Here is a 13019-nt window from a genome sequence, read left to right as displayed (position 1 = left end):
TGTTTAAGATATCTGGCTTGAAACAGAGGCCTTGGCTCTCAGCCACGAAGAAGGTCAGGGCTTTTAATATATCTAGGATATTTCTAGAATACATACTTCATCAGTTCAACACTTTGAAAAACCACAAATTTCAGATACAACATGCTCACACAAAAAACTGACTGTTTTTTTAAACCTAAATGAGATTTTTTCAGAAGGTATAAACCTAGATCGTGCCCAGGATAACAGTCTGACTGTCAAGAACACTTGGAACTTTTGACTCAATTGCTGGGAAAAAGTCAATTGAGTAGCTGATATAAAAACTGGTCTCTACTATTCTGTTTCCTACAGTTTTGTTAACTTCATTCAGTCTGGTTAATACTGGTTAATAAAAATTAAACATTATGGACAACAATTTTACATTTTACTTCAAACATGCTGCCACTAGATTCAGGTTTTGTCTTTTCCCAGTTACTTCTTAGCAGCTCAGGTAATTAGATGCACTCACTCACTAATATCTGTGTGCCTATCTACCCTTGGCACTGTGCTTGACTGCTGCTTTGACAGGGGACACAGTCCTTTCCCTGTTGGTATTTACACTCGCTCGGGAGACAAGCAAATAATTAAGAATAATTACTATTAAATTAAAAGGAGAAGTAAAAGCGAGTATGAGAAGACAACAGGAAGACCCAATCTAGTCCAGGAGTGGGGGATGGTTCGGAAAGGTTTCCCTGAACAAGCAACATTTAGACTGATACCTGAAGAACTTAAGTTAGCTAGCAATAGGGAGGAGAGGGTAAAGCATATGCAAAGACTCAGAGGCAGGAGGGGACTTTCAGGAACTACAAGCAGGTAGGTATGTATATAGTTGGAAGGTCAAAGGAGAACCAGGGGGGAGAATTGCCAAGGAAGAGAGATGAGGTTGCAGAGGCAGATGGGGCCAGATCATACAGGACATCAGAGGCTACATGAAGGATTTTGGATATCATCCCTAAAAGCAATGAAAGACATTAAAGAGTGTTCTCAGTAGCATAGTGACGACTCAATTCATATTTTGAGATCACTCAGGCTGCCACATGGAAAATGGATTGGAGAGACTGAGAGTGGATAATGGGAGACCAGTAAGGCAGCTAATGCACTAAACCAGATGAAAAAAAAAAAAAAAAAAAAAAGAGGTAGCTACTTGGACTAAAATAATGGCAGTAAGAAGAGAGTAGGTTGATTCCAAAACTATTTTAGGTTGTTCTGGTGAGGAACTGGATGTGGGGAGACAGGGTGAGGGAAACATCAAGGATAACTTCGGCACAAGCAACTGGGTGGGTGGTAATGTTACCCACTGAGCTAAGGAACTCTGTGGGAAGGGCAAATTTTTCTTGGGTGGTGATGGGGAGTCGAGGTCTAAAGGGTGATGAGTTCTATTTTGGACACATTAAATGTGTAATGCCTCTGAAACACTCAAATGGTGACACAGGTAGGTTGTTTATATGCATCAGTAGGTGAGGTGTGGCTAAATATAGAAATCTGGACTCGTTGCTTACATAAATGATAACAGAAGTCATGGGACTAGAAGATATTGCCTAGGGAAAAAGGGCAAAGTGAGATGAGAAGAGGGTCCAGGACCCAGACCTGACAAGTGTGAATATTTTAAAAAGTCAGTTATAGGAGGAGATAGTATAGAAAAGGAGACAGAGAAGGAAACCAGAAGAGTGTGCCATCACAGAAATCAAGGGAGGACAGAACCCCCGTGTAGTGAGTTGAATGGTAGCTCCCCAAAAGATATGTTCATATCCTAATCCCTAGAACCTGTGAAGGCTACATTGTTTAGAATAGGGGTCTTTGCGGATGCAACTAAATTAAGGACCTTGAGATACGTAGATCATTCTGGATTATCCCAGTAGGCCCTAAATCCAATGATGTGTCCTTATAAGAGAAAAGCAGAGGGAGATTTGAGTCAGAGAGAAGGTGGCAGTGTGACCAGGGAGGCAGAGATTGGAGTGATGTGGCCACAAGCCAAGGAATGCCTATAGGCACCAGAAGTTAAAGAGGCAAAGAACAGATTCTCCCCGACAGCCTCCAGAGAGAGAGCCCAGCCCTCCCAACACCTTGGTTTTTGACTTCTGGGCTCCAGAACTGCAAGAGAATAAATTTATGTTGTTTTAAGCCACTAGTTTGTGGTAATCTGTTACACAGGGGACTGACACACCCAGTAAGGCAGGTGTGTTGAAGGCTGATGCAAGGTCAAAAGGAAGGCTGAAGAGTGTCCATAGAATTTAGGACCATGGAGGTCTCTGATGACCTTAATGAAAGCAGTATCCATAAAGAGAAATGAGGGAGAAAGTCAAATGGATGAGGTATGAATTGCAGGGACAGGAAGTATTAGATACTCTCTCAAGGAGGCCAGCTGCCAAGGAAAGGAATAGGAATGAACAGGAACTGGAGTGGTGAGAGGTCCCTGGAAACTTTAAAGACTGGACAGTCTAGAACATGTTTAAATGTTCACAGAAAGAGTCTAGTAGAGACAGAGAGGTTACAAATAGAGGAGAAGGAAGGAATAACTGATAGTCTAGGCCATCGGAAGGTAGGAAGGGATACTTCCCTACCTTATTTTATCCTTCCAAAACTCTTGAGAGGTAAATAGGCCATAGCAAAAGCACTGAGTTCACTGAAACACTTCAAGGTTGAATTAACTGTTTGTGATCACACGATCAATAAATGGTGATGCAGGGAATTCAACACACATCTTCTCTGTCCTCCTTTCCTCCTTCCCTCCTTCCCACTTGCTGACTCTATTCCAGCCACATTATTTACTAACTCTTCCCTGAGGACACTGGCATCCTTCCTCTGGGCCTTGCAGAGGTTATTCCCATGATCTGGAATGCTTTTCCCTCAGATGTCTGACTCATCTGCCTCCCTCTAGACTGTTCAAATTCCACCTTCCCAGTAAGACTTATCCTGTCTACCGTTTAAGTTGAAAGCCTTGCTTCTCTCTGCCCACAATCTCAACTCACCATATACTGCTTAATCTCCATAGCATTTATTACTGGCTAACCTACCAGATAATGTACATGGGTTTCTGTTCTCCCCTCCAACTGGAAGATAGGCTGCACAGACTCAGGAATTTTGCCATTATTAAACCTAGTGGAGGCCCAGCAGAACTCTAGGGTCAGCCAGAACTGGGTGCAATTATAACTCTTGTGATTTGATATTGCAGCAGTTTAGCTCAGAGCCAAGCCAGTTATTAAAGAGGATCTTCTCTGCTATTTTAAGCAGCATGGTAAATTTGAGGTAAACTTAAATTTTCAATAATTACAGAGCAGGTATGAACTCTTCCTTTGTTTCTCCAGACACATGAACCTGGGTGCCAAATCCATCCTCTCTGGGAGGAGTGTGAATGTATGAAGATAGCCTAAGTCTCAACTGAATAAAAAGATGCCCCGAAAGACATGTAAACATTTTCAAAAACTAAAATCTTAAAGTGTGGTTCCTTACCACACATCAGGGATTATCTAGCCTCCAGTGTGGTCGGAGTAGTGAGGGGACAGAGAGACATATAGAGAAGCCAGGGTGAGTCACCCCATCTCTCCCTCCTCTGGACCTTAGTTCCTCCTGATTGTCACTCGTTACACTGATAACAGATTTCAGGACTCAGCACATGCAGCCATAACGTGTGCCTAATTCCACATCCCAGTCACTGGGACACAAAATTTGGGGGCCTTAAGTCTGGCTCACAGATCAACTTCACATATGTCAGTTCTTCCTCTACAGCTGAGTCAGTGAGTAAAGACACATAAACAGAAGCAGATTAATACGAACAAGATTTTATTGACATATATATACATATGTACATAAAGCTGGGAAAGAGAAGGGCCCATTGGGGCAAATGCATAGTGGGAGAGAAAGCATCTGAAAACAGCAGTGGGCATCCTGCCAGTTCCAAGTCTAGGGAAAACTGGCTGGGAGCTTGAGTGGCCAAGTTAACAGTCAAACCACAGGGATGGCACAGTGGATGATACAGGCAGCTCTCTTCCATTCTTCTAACTGGAACTTCTCAAGTCTGGTGTAGTTCTGAAGTGGGCTCATATGCTCCTCACCCTCCAACACACACACACACGCACGCACGCACGCACACACACACGCGCGCGCGCGCACGCACACACACACACACACCCCTGAGGTGTGGTCCTCTGGCTTGCTGTAGGAAGAGAAGAGGTTAAGTTTCACCTAAAGGGGCTGAGCCGCTTTCCAGTGAGGCAAAGTTCATTCATGGTTACACAGTTTGCAGAATAAGATCTGCTCTTCATTTGTTGAGTTTCTTCACAGAAGAAAGGAATTAGCTGATGGCTCCTATGAAGCCCTGGGCAGGTTATGAGGCTGCCAGACTCCTATGAGCACAGGCACAGCTGCCCTGACCAGGAGCCTCCAAACACAATGCTGGCTCGTCTACGTCAGAGGGGTGTCCTGACTTGGGGACCCCAGTGTTCTGAGAGCAGAGGTTCCTCTCTAAATATGGATGGTGCTATCCCCCATGGCGCCACCTGGGTTTTGGCTGGGGGGGGGCAGGTGCTTTGTATGAATGAGGCACCAGAAGTGTATGCAGTCACAGCAGGTGTGGTGCTGTCCCCCATGGCCCCCCATTCTCTGCACAGATGGGTTCCAAGTCTGATGGCAGTTAATACACAGGGCCTCCGGGCACCCGTGAGATGTTCCCTCCATCTGCACCACCTGTGTATTGGCCAGGTGGGCCCCAGTTGTAAGCGGGAATACCAGGCCCTCCAATCATGGGCATGATGCTGTGCCCTCCTATACGACCACCACCTGGACTGTGGGCAGGTGGGCCCCTTGTATTTGGAAATAAGGTAGAACTAGAAGTGTGTTGAAGCCCACGGGTGGTACCCATGCTTGCAACTCCAGCAGATGTGGTGTGCTCTGATGGAAGGTAGAAACTGACACGTCCCTTGACAGATTTCTTCTCCTTGGGGATGGAACTTTTAAATGTAGGTTTTCTACATCCAGATGGGCCCTGGATGCAGTGATGGAAAGTGGCCTCCAGTCGTGCGGATGGTGTTATCCCCTGCCATCACCATACCACCTGTATTCAGCCCAGGTAGGCCCCAGGTATTTGGATTTAAGGTGGAATCAGGTATGCTCCCAAATGCTGGGATGGTGCCTGTCCCTCCTACTGCAGCGGCCTTGCCGTGGTCAGGTAGATCGCAGGTTGTCTGGCCCAACGTAGGAACAGAAGCAGTGCTGGGTGCCCCACTTAGTCCTGCCCCAAAGTTAAGTGGTCTGGATGCCTCTGAATGAGCGAGCCCTGGGGCTGACACACTGACTCCAAGGCTCCCACCAGCTGTAGGGGCTGCAGGTCCCACGAACAGTAGGCCCGGTGTGGTATCGGCAAAGAGCGAGCTACTGGCCCCAGTACTGGGCATCCTGGTGGCAACTCCAAAGCCAGTAGTAATGGATACAGCCCTGGGGAGAATGCCTGGGTTGTCGCCAAAGGCCGGCTGCGTGCTGCTGGTGGTGGCGAATAGGGAAGCTGGCAAAGCTGACTGCATGATGCTGACTCACAGTGGCTGGGCTGCGGGAGAGGTTAGGACTTTATCTTGTGCTGCGTTTACTGGGTTTCCCAATAGAAAATAATCGTTAGGCCTCTGCCCATCGTTGGCCCCAAATGTGGCCTGAGACGGGAGACCTGGGTCCAAGAGAAGCTTGAAGTGTTGGTCTGTCTGTTGGCCGATGCTGCAGGTAAATGAGTCAAGGCATGGGCTGAGGCATTGCTACCACTGGGTGGTGTGTTCTCCGCAATAGGAACAGCCGTGTGAAATGCGTATTGGTTCTACCTGGAGACAGGGGCAGACTGGAAAATGACAGCCTAAGAAGGAGGTGTGGTGTCCATAGTTTTGGTGTCAGAGGTGCTGCCTGCTGAAGCACCGATAACGGCCGAAGCCATAAATGAGGGGCTGGGGAAAACAGGAGCCGAAGCCGTAAATGGGGGGCTGGGGAAAACAGGAGCACCAGGGAGACAGGCTCTCTGCTGCCCATAGAGGTCCCAAATATGGGCTGAGGGTTGGTTTGGGGGCCAAAGGGATGGTTAAAAATTGAGGTGGTGCAGGGGACCATCGGCACAGGTCGGGTGATGGACACTGGTACCCCTGCAGGGTGCCTCTGCTCCACCCTGAAACCTGGGAGAGACATAAAAATGACAGCTTGGGAAGGGGCAGTAGTGTCCATGTCAGTGACATCAGGATCTACAGTAGGCTGGAAGGTCAAACTTCCAGATGCCGTGACCATGCTGGTGGAAGGGATTGCAAGAGAAGTCATGGGCTGCCCAGTTAAAACAGGGGGATTGATGGTAGGGACTGGACGAGGAGTAGCTTAGTAATAGAGAAGGGGTAGAATCTACAAAACTGGGTGTTGGGGGTTGCTTTTCATGGGACGGTGGCTGGACCTTCCTTATATTATTCAGGATATTGTTCCACTGACACTCACTGTTCTTCTCCAAGGTGCCTGGGTTTTCGGCAAGAGCTAAGCACGGAAGCTTAGGAGGAGGGGGTCACTCACCTTGATCCCTTGTCAGTGGTAGGGGTGACCTCAGCCCTGGCGGGGGCGACCTCAGCCCCAGCAGCAGCAGAAAAAGCGGCAGGGGAATCTTCCACTTGCAGGGCCTACTGCTGGTAGATACCAGGGAAGGGGAGCTTCTTGATGGGACGTCTGAAGATTTTTCACGCTGCAGCTCCTTCCCAGACATCAGTGAGCCTGGTGAGATGGGCCGGTGGTCTTCACCCAGCACTTCTTTTGTTGGCCTCTCCAGCAGCAGGGAGCAGCATGTGGTTGGGGCAGAGAACACTATGGCATGGGATTCAGGCTTCCAAGGAGGCAGGACATTTCCAGGATCTCCATCTGAGCAGATGACATGGCTTTCTGAGGAGAAGTTCACTGGAGACATCTGGGCGTTCTCACTCAAGCTGTCTTCTGGGTGCTTGGGAAGGAGGTCCAGAGGCTCAGGATGGCACTTGAGGGAAGTGAGGACTCCACTGGTCTCCTGGGGCCTAGATGTCAATGGTATATCCCCATTGTTACAGTGGCCCCTCTTCCAATCGTCCTCTCCTTTGGTCTCTGGGTGATCCTCCATCTTTGCCATGCCTCTTCGGGGTTCTTCTTGGACCTTCACCTTACTCTCCTTTGGGCAAGGAAGTGGAAGGTGACTGGATGGTACCTAGCCATCTGGATGGCTTCCTAACCTTGACTACCTGCTCAGGTGGTGAATGCAGGAGGGTAAATTTGCGCCCCAGTGGAGGAATCTTGATGGCTGAGTGGCCGAACCTGATGGAATTATGAGCAGACAACACGGGCTTCTTCGGCGAGTCCCTCCAGTTCACCAAGGGAAGAATCCCCAGACGGGAGTACCTGGCCTGCTGGATGGGATACTGTCTTTTTGGTGTGATGTAAAAGCCAGGCGATAAAGGCACTCGGTCCTGTGGGACAGCCTGCGACCAGGGCAGAAGGCAGGCACTGGAGCAGGGTGCTCCCGGTCAGATATGGCTGCCTCCTGGGAGGGCAAAACCAGCGGGTGACAGCCCACCGGGGCCCGCAGCGGGGCCAGCGGCGGTGGAGCCAGGTACGAAATGTACAAATTGCCCGCGTAGAAGCGGTTGTGCGCCAAGCAATCCGAGAATAGAGTGTGAAACTCGGAGAGCTTCTCCCTAGCTTCTTACTCCTCTCGATGTCTAGCATGCACTGGACGCTGGATGGCTCAACCTGGCTCTGTGACATGTCCATTTTACCTGTCACAGAGAAAGGGCGGTGGGGCAGGGGGTGGGGCGGGGGTGCACACGCAAGTCCAGCCCGTGGAGAAACCCAGCCCAAGGGCAAAAAGCGGGGCCCCAGAGCCCGACCCCTTCTGGACTTTCTAGCAGCTGGGACTTCTCGCTGTGGGTGGCAGGGGTTTGCCACCGGATGGGCCACCATGCGGAGACTGTTCAGGACTGTGGAAGCCTTCTCCTCCAGAGCTCACCCTGCCTGGGCACCGGCTCTGCAGGCCCCTCAACCCTGCGTATGTATCGGCCAGCCCTTCCCCCCAACGGGGCCCAGAGGCCAGAGCCTGCTCAGAGCTGAGTGCAGGAGGCACCCAGAGCTTGCCAGGCTGTGGCCAGCCTCCTCCGGGGACCTCCCCAGCTTCTCTGAGAGGCCTGGAGACAGGAGCGCCTTCTCCAGGCTGCTGAGCTGCCAGCATCACCATGAGCCAGGCGGTGAAGGTTTCTGAGCAGGGGATGCAGAGCCCTGACGCGACTGGATGCTGCACCCCACGATGTCCCTTCCTGGCAGATAGGTTCTTTCTTCTTTTTCGAAATTTGGTAAAACATTTAAACCTTCGACTGTTCTTCAGCGTATACAGATGGCAGTGGCTTAGCTGGGATCTGAACCAAGCCTGTGTGATTCCAGAGCTCGTGCTCTGGACTGTGGTGCCTCCTTATCATATATGCCTCACGTGTTACCTTTTTTTTTTTTTCTTGTAGTCCTTATGGTGCTTGGCCCTAAGTACCATACCTGTAATGAACACATACAATGCCACAAGAGAAGCCACCACAATGAGAAGCCCACACATCGCAATGAAGAGTAGTCCCCACTTGCTGCAACCAGAGAAAAGCCTGTGCACAGCAACAAAGACCCAAGGCAGCCATAAATAAATAAAATACATTAAAAAAAAATAAAAGCAGCAAGGGAAAAGCAATGAGTTACATACAAGGGAACTCCCATAAGGATGTCAGCTGACTTTTCAGCAGAAACTCTACAGACCAGAAAGGAGTGGCACAATATATTTAAAGTGATGAAAGGGAAAAACCTACAACCAAGAATACGCCACCTGGCAAGGCTTTCATTTGATGGAGAGATCAGAAGTTTCACAGAGAAGCAAAAGCTAAAAGATTTCAGCACCACCAAACCAGCTTTACAAGAAATGTTAAAGGGACTTCTCTAAGCAAAAAAGAAAAGACCACAACTAGAAGCATAAAAATTATGAAAGGAAAAAGCTCATTGATAAAGTTAAATATACAGTAAAGGTAGTAAATTAACCACACACAGAGCTAGTAGGAAGATTAAAAAACAAAAGTAGTAAAAGTATCTATATCTGCAATAAGCAGTTAAAGGATTCACAAAACAAAAGATGTAAAATATGATGACAAAAACAGTAATTGTGAGGGGAAGGGAGTAAAAATGCAGAGTTGTTAAAATGCGTTTGAAATTCAGAGATCAGCAACTTAAAATAAATATATAGGGCTTCCCTGGTGGCACAGTGGTTGAGAGTCCGCCTGCCGATGCAGGGGACACAGGTTCGTGCCCCGGTTGGGGAAGATCCCACATGCCGTGGATAAGCTAGGCCTGTGAGCCATGGCCGCTGAGCCTGCGCGTCCAGAGCCTGTGCTCCACAACGGGAGAGGGCACAACAGTGAGAGGCCCGCATACCGAAAATAAATAAATAAATAAATAAATAAATAAATATTGCTATAGATAAACCTCATTGTAACCACACCCAAAAACCTATCATTGTAACCACAACGCCAAAACCTATAATAGATACACACACAAGAAAGAGAAAGACTCCAAATATAACACTAAAGATCGTCATCAAATCACAAGGGAAGAGAACAATACAGGAATAAAAAAGAACCACAAAAGCAATTAACAAAATGACAATGAACACATACCTATCAATAATTACTTTAAATGTTAAGAGACTATAGGTGCCAATCAAAAGACACAGAGTGGCTGAATGGATACAAAAACAAGACCTATAGTTATGCTGCCTACAAGAGACTCACTTCACATCTAAAGAGACACACAGACTGAAAGGAAAGGGATGGAAAAAGGTATTCCATGCAAATGGAAATAAGAAAGCTGGGGTAGCAATACTTATACCAGACAAAACAGACTTTAAAACAAAGACTGTAACAAGAGACAAAGAAGGATATTACACAGTGATCAAGGGATCAATCCAAGAAGAAGATATAACAAATATAAATATATATGTACCCAACATAGGAGCACCTAAATACATACAGCAAATATTAACAGATATAAAGGGAGAAATCAACAGTAATGCAATAAGAGTAGGGGACTTCACCACCCCACTTACATCACTGGACAGATCACCCAGAGAGAAAACCAATAGGGAAACATTGGCCATAAATGACACATTAGATCAACTGGACTTATTAACAGATATACATAGAACATTCCATCCAAAAGCAGCAGAATACACATTCTTTTCAAGTGCACAGGGAACATCCTCCAGGATAGATCACATGCTAAGCCACGAAGCAAGCCTCAGTAAAATCAAGAAAATTGAAATTATATCAAGCATTTTTCCAACCACAACGCTATGAGACCAGTAAGTCAACTACAAGAAAAAAACTGCAAAAAACACAAACATGTGGAGGATAAATAATATGCTACTAAACAACCAATGGATCACTGAAGAAATCAAAGAAGAAATTTAAAAAATACCTGGAGACAAATGAAAACAAGAACACAATGATCCAGAATCTATGGGATGCAGCATGAACAGGTAAGTTTATAGTGCTATAAGCCAATCTCAGGAAATAAGAAAAAAATCTCAAATAAACAACCTAAACTTACACTAGAGGAACTAGAAAAAGAAGAACAAAATCCAAAGTTAGTAGAAGGAAAGACATCATAAAGATCAGAGTAGAAATAAATGAAATAGAGACAAAAAAAGAAAAGAAAAAGAAAAGATCAAGGAAACTAAGAACTGGTTCTTTGAAAAGATAAATAAAATCAATAAACCTTTAGCCAGACTCATCAAGAAAAAAAAGAGGGCCCAAATAAATAAAATCAGAAATGGAAAAGGAGAAGTTACTACCAACACCACAGAAATATAAAGGATCATAAGAGATTACCACAAGCAACTGTATGCAAATAAAATGGTCAACCTAGAAGAAATGGACAAATTCCTAGAGATATACAATCTCCCAAGACTGAACAAGGAAGAAATGGAAAACATGAACAGACTAATTACCAGTACTGAAATTAAACCAGTAACAAAAAAACTCCCAAGCAACATAAGTCCAGGACTAGATGACTTCACAGGTGAATTCTACCACACATTTAGAGAAGAGTTAACACCTTTCCTTCTCAAACTATTCCAAAAAAATTGCAGAGGAAGAAATGCTTGCAAACTCATTCTATGAACCAGCATCGCCCTAATACCAAGAAACCAACAAAGGTACCACAAAAAAATAAAATTACAGGCCAATATCACTGATAAACATAGAGGCAAAAATCCTCAATAAAATATTACCAAACTGAATCCAACAAAACATTAAAGGGATCATACATCATGATCAAGTGGGATCTATCCCACAGATACAAGGATGGTTCAATATCTGCAAATCAATCAATGTGGTACACCACATTAATTAATAAATTGAAAATAAAAATCATCTGATCATCTCACTAGATGCAGAGAAAGTTTCTGACAAAATTCAACATCCATGTTTAATAAAAACTCTCCACAAAGTGGGTATAGAGGGAACATACCTCAACATAATAAAGGCCACATATAATAAGCCCACAGCTAACATCATGTTCAACAGCGAAAAGCTGAAAGCATTTCCTCTAAGATCAGGAACAAGACAGGGATGCCCACTCTTGCCACTTTTATTCAACATAGTTTTGGAAGTTCTAGCCATAGCAATTAGATAAAAGGAATCCAAACTGAAAAGGAAGAAGTAAAACTGTCACTATCTGCAGATGACATGATACTATACATAAATAAATCCTAAAGATGTCACCAAAAAACTACCAGAGCTCATCAATGAATTTGGTAAAGTTGGAGAATACAAAATTAATATACAGAAATCTGGTCCATTTCCATACACTAACAACAAACTATCAGAAAGAGAAATTAAGGAAGCAATCTCATTTACAATTGCTTCCAAAAGAATAAAATACCTATGAATAAATCTAAAGGTAAAAGGCTTGTACTTGGAAAACTATAAGACACCAGTGAAAGAAGTTAAAGATGACACAAACAGATGGAAACACATTCCATGTTCATGGATCGGAAGAATTAATATTGTTAAAATGACCATACCACCCAAGGCAATCTATAGATTCAATGCAATCCCTATGAAAATACCAAGAGCATTTTTCACAGAACTAGAATAATTCAAAAATTTGTATGGAAACACAAGAGACCCCAAATAGCCAAAACAATCTTGAGAAAGAAGAGAGCAAGAGGTATCATGCTCTGTGACTTCAGACTATACTACAAAGTCACAGTAATCAAAACAGTATGATACAGGCACAAAAACAGACACATAGATCAATGGAACAGAATGGAGAGCCCAAAAATAAACCCACACACTTATAGTCGATTAATCTATGACAAAGGAGACATGAATACATAATGGGGAAAAGACAGTCTTTTCAATAAGTGTTGCTTGGAAAACTGTACAGCTACATGTAAAAGAATGAAATTAGGACATTTTCTCATACCATATACAAAAATAAACTCAAAGTGCATTAAAGACCTAAATGTAAGACCAGAAAGCATAAGATTACTAGGAGAAAACATAGGCAGAACACTCTTTGTTGCTGTTGTTGGTTTTTGTTTTGTTTTTTTGGCCACGCCACATGGCTGTGGGATTAGTTCCCTGACCAGGGATCGAACCCATGCCTCCTGCGATGGAAATGCGGAGTTTGAACAACTGGACCTCCAGGGAAGTCCTGGCAGAACACTCTTTAACGTAAATTGTAGAAATATTTTTTTGGATCTGTATATAATGGATATATATATAGTGGAATACTATTCAGCCATAAAAAAGAATGAAATTTTGCCATTTGCAACAACATGGATGGAGCTGGAGGGCATTATGCTTGGTGAAATAAATCAGACAGAGAAAGATGAATACTGTATGTTATTACTTATATATATGGAATCTAAAAAATAAAACAAATGACTACAACAAAGTAGAAACAGACTCACAGATATAGAGAAGAACTAGTGGTTACCACTGGGG

At 44.9% G+C, this 13019-nt stretch overlaps 2 protein-coding genes across 2 annotated transcripts in view; both read right to left on the bottom strand.

Annotated features, from left to right (window-relative positions):
* The window catches only part of PAIP2B (poly(A) binding protein interacting protein 2B), a 43942-nt gene that overhangs the window by 13654 nt on the left and 17269 nt on the right, over positions 1-13019 (bottom strand). The gene's annotated exons all lie outside the window — the stretch shown is intronic.
* LOC132435350 (putative UPF0607 protein FLJ37424) lies at positions 5480-7947 on the bottom strand. Its single transcript, XM_060027529.1, is given in 5 exon segments — positions 5480-5718; positions 5911-5975; positions 6428-7207; positions 7209-7466; positions 7933-7947. Coding segments are annotated over 5 exon segments (1293 nt in total). The 3' UTR covers positions 5480-5543.

Source organism: Delphinus delphis, chromosome 12 (genome assembly GCF_949987515.2).
Source record: "Delphinus delphis chromosome 12, mDelDel1.2, whole genome shotgun sequence".
In the NCBI taxonomy this organism is placed as follows: domain Eukaryota; kingdom Metazoa; phylum Chordata; class Mammalia; order Artiodactyla; family Delphinidae; genus Delphinus; species Delphinus delphis.
Note: the sequence above shows the minus strand (reverse complement) of the source record. Positions and strands in the feature narration are given on the sequence as shown.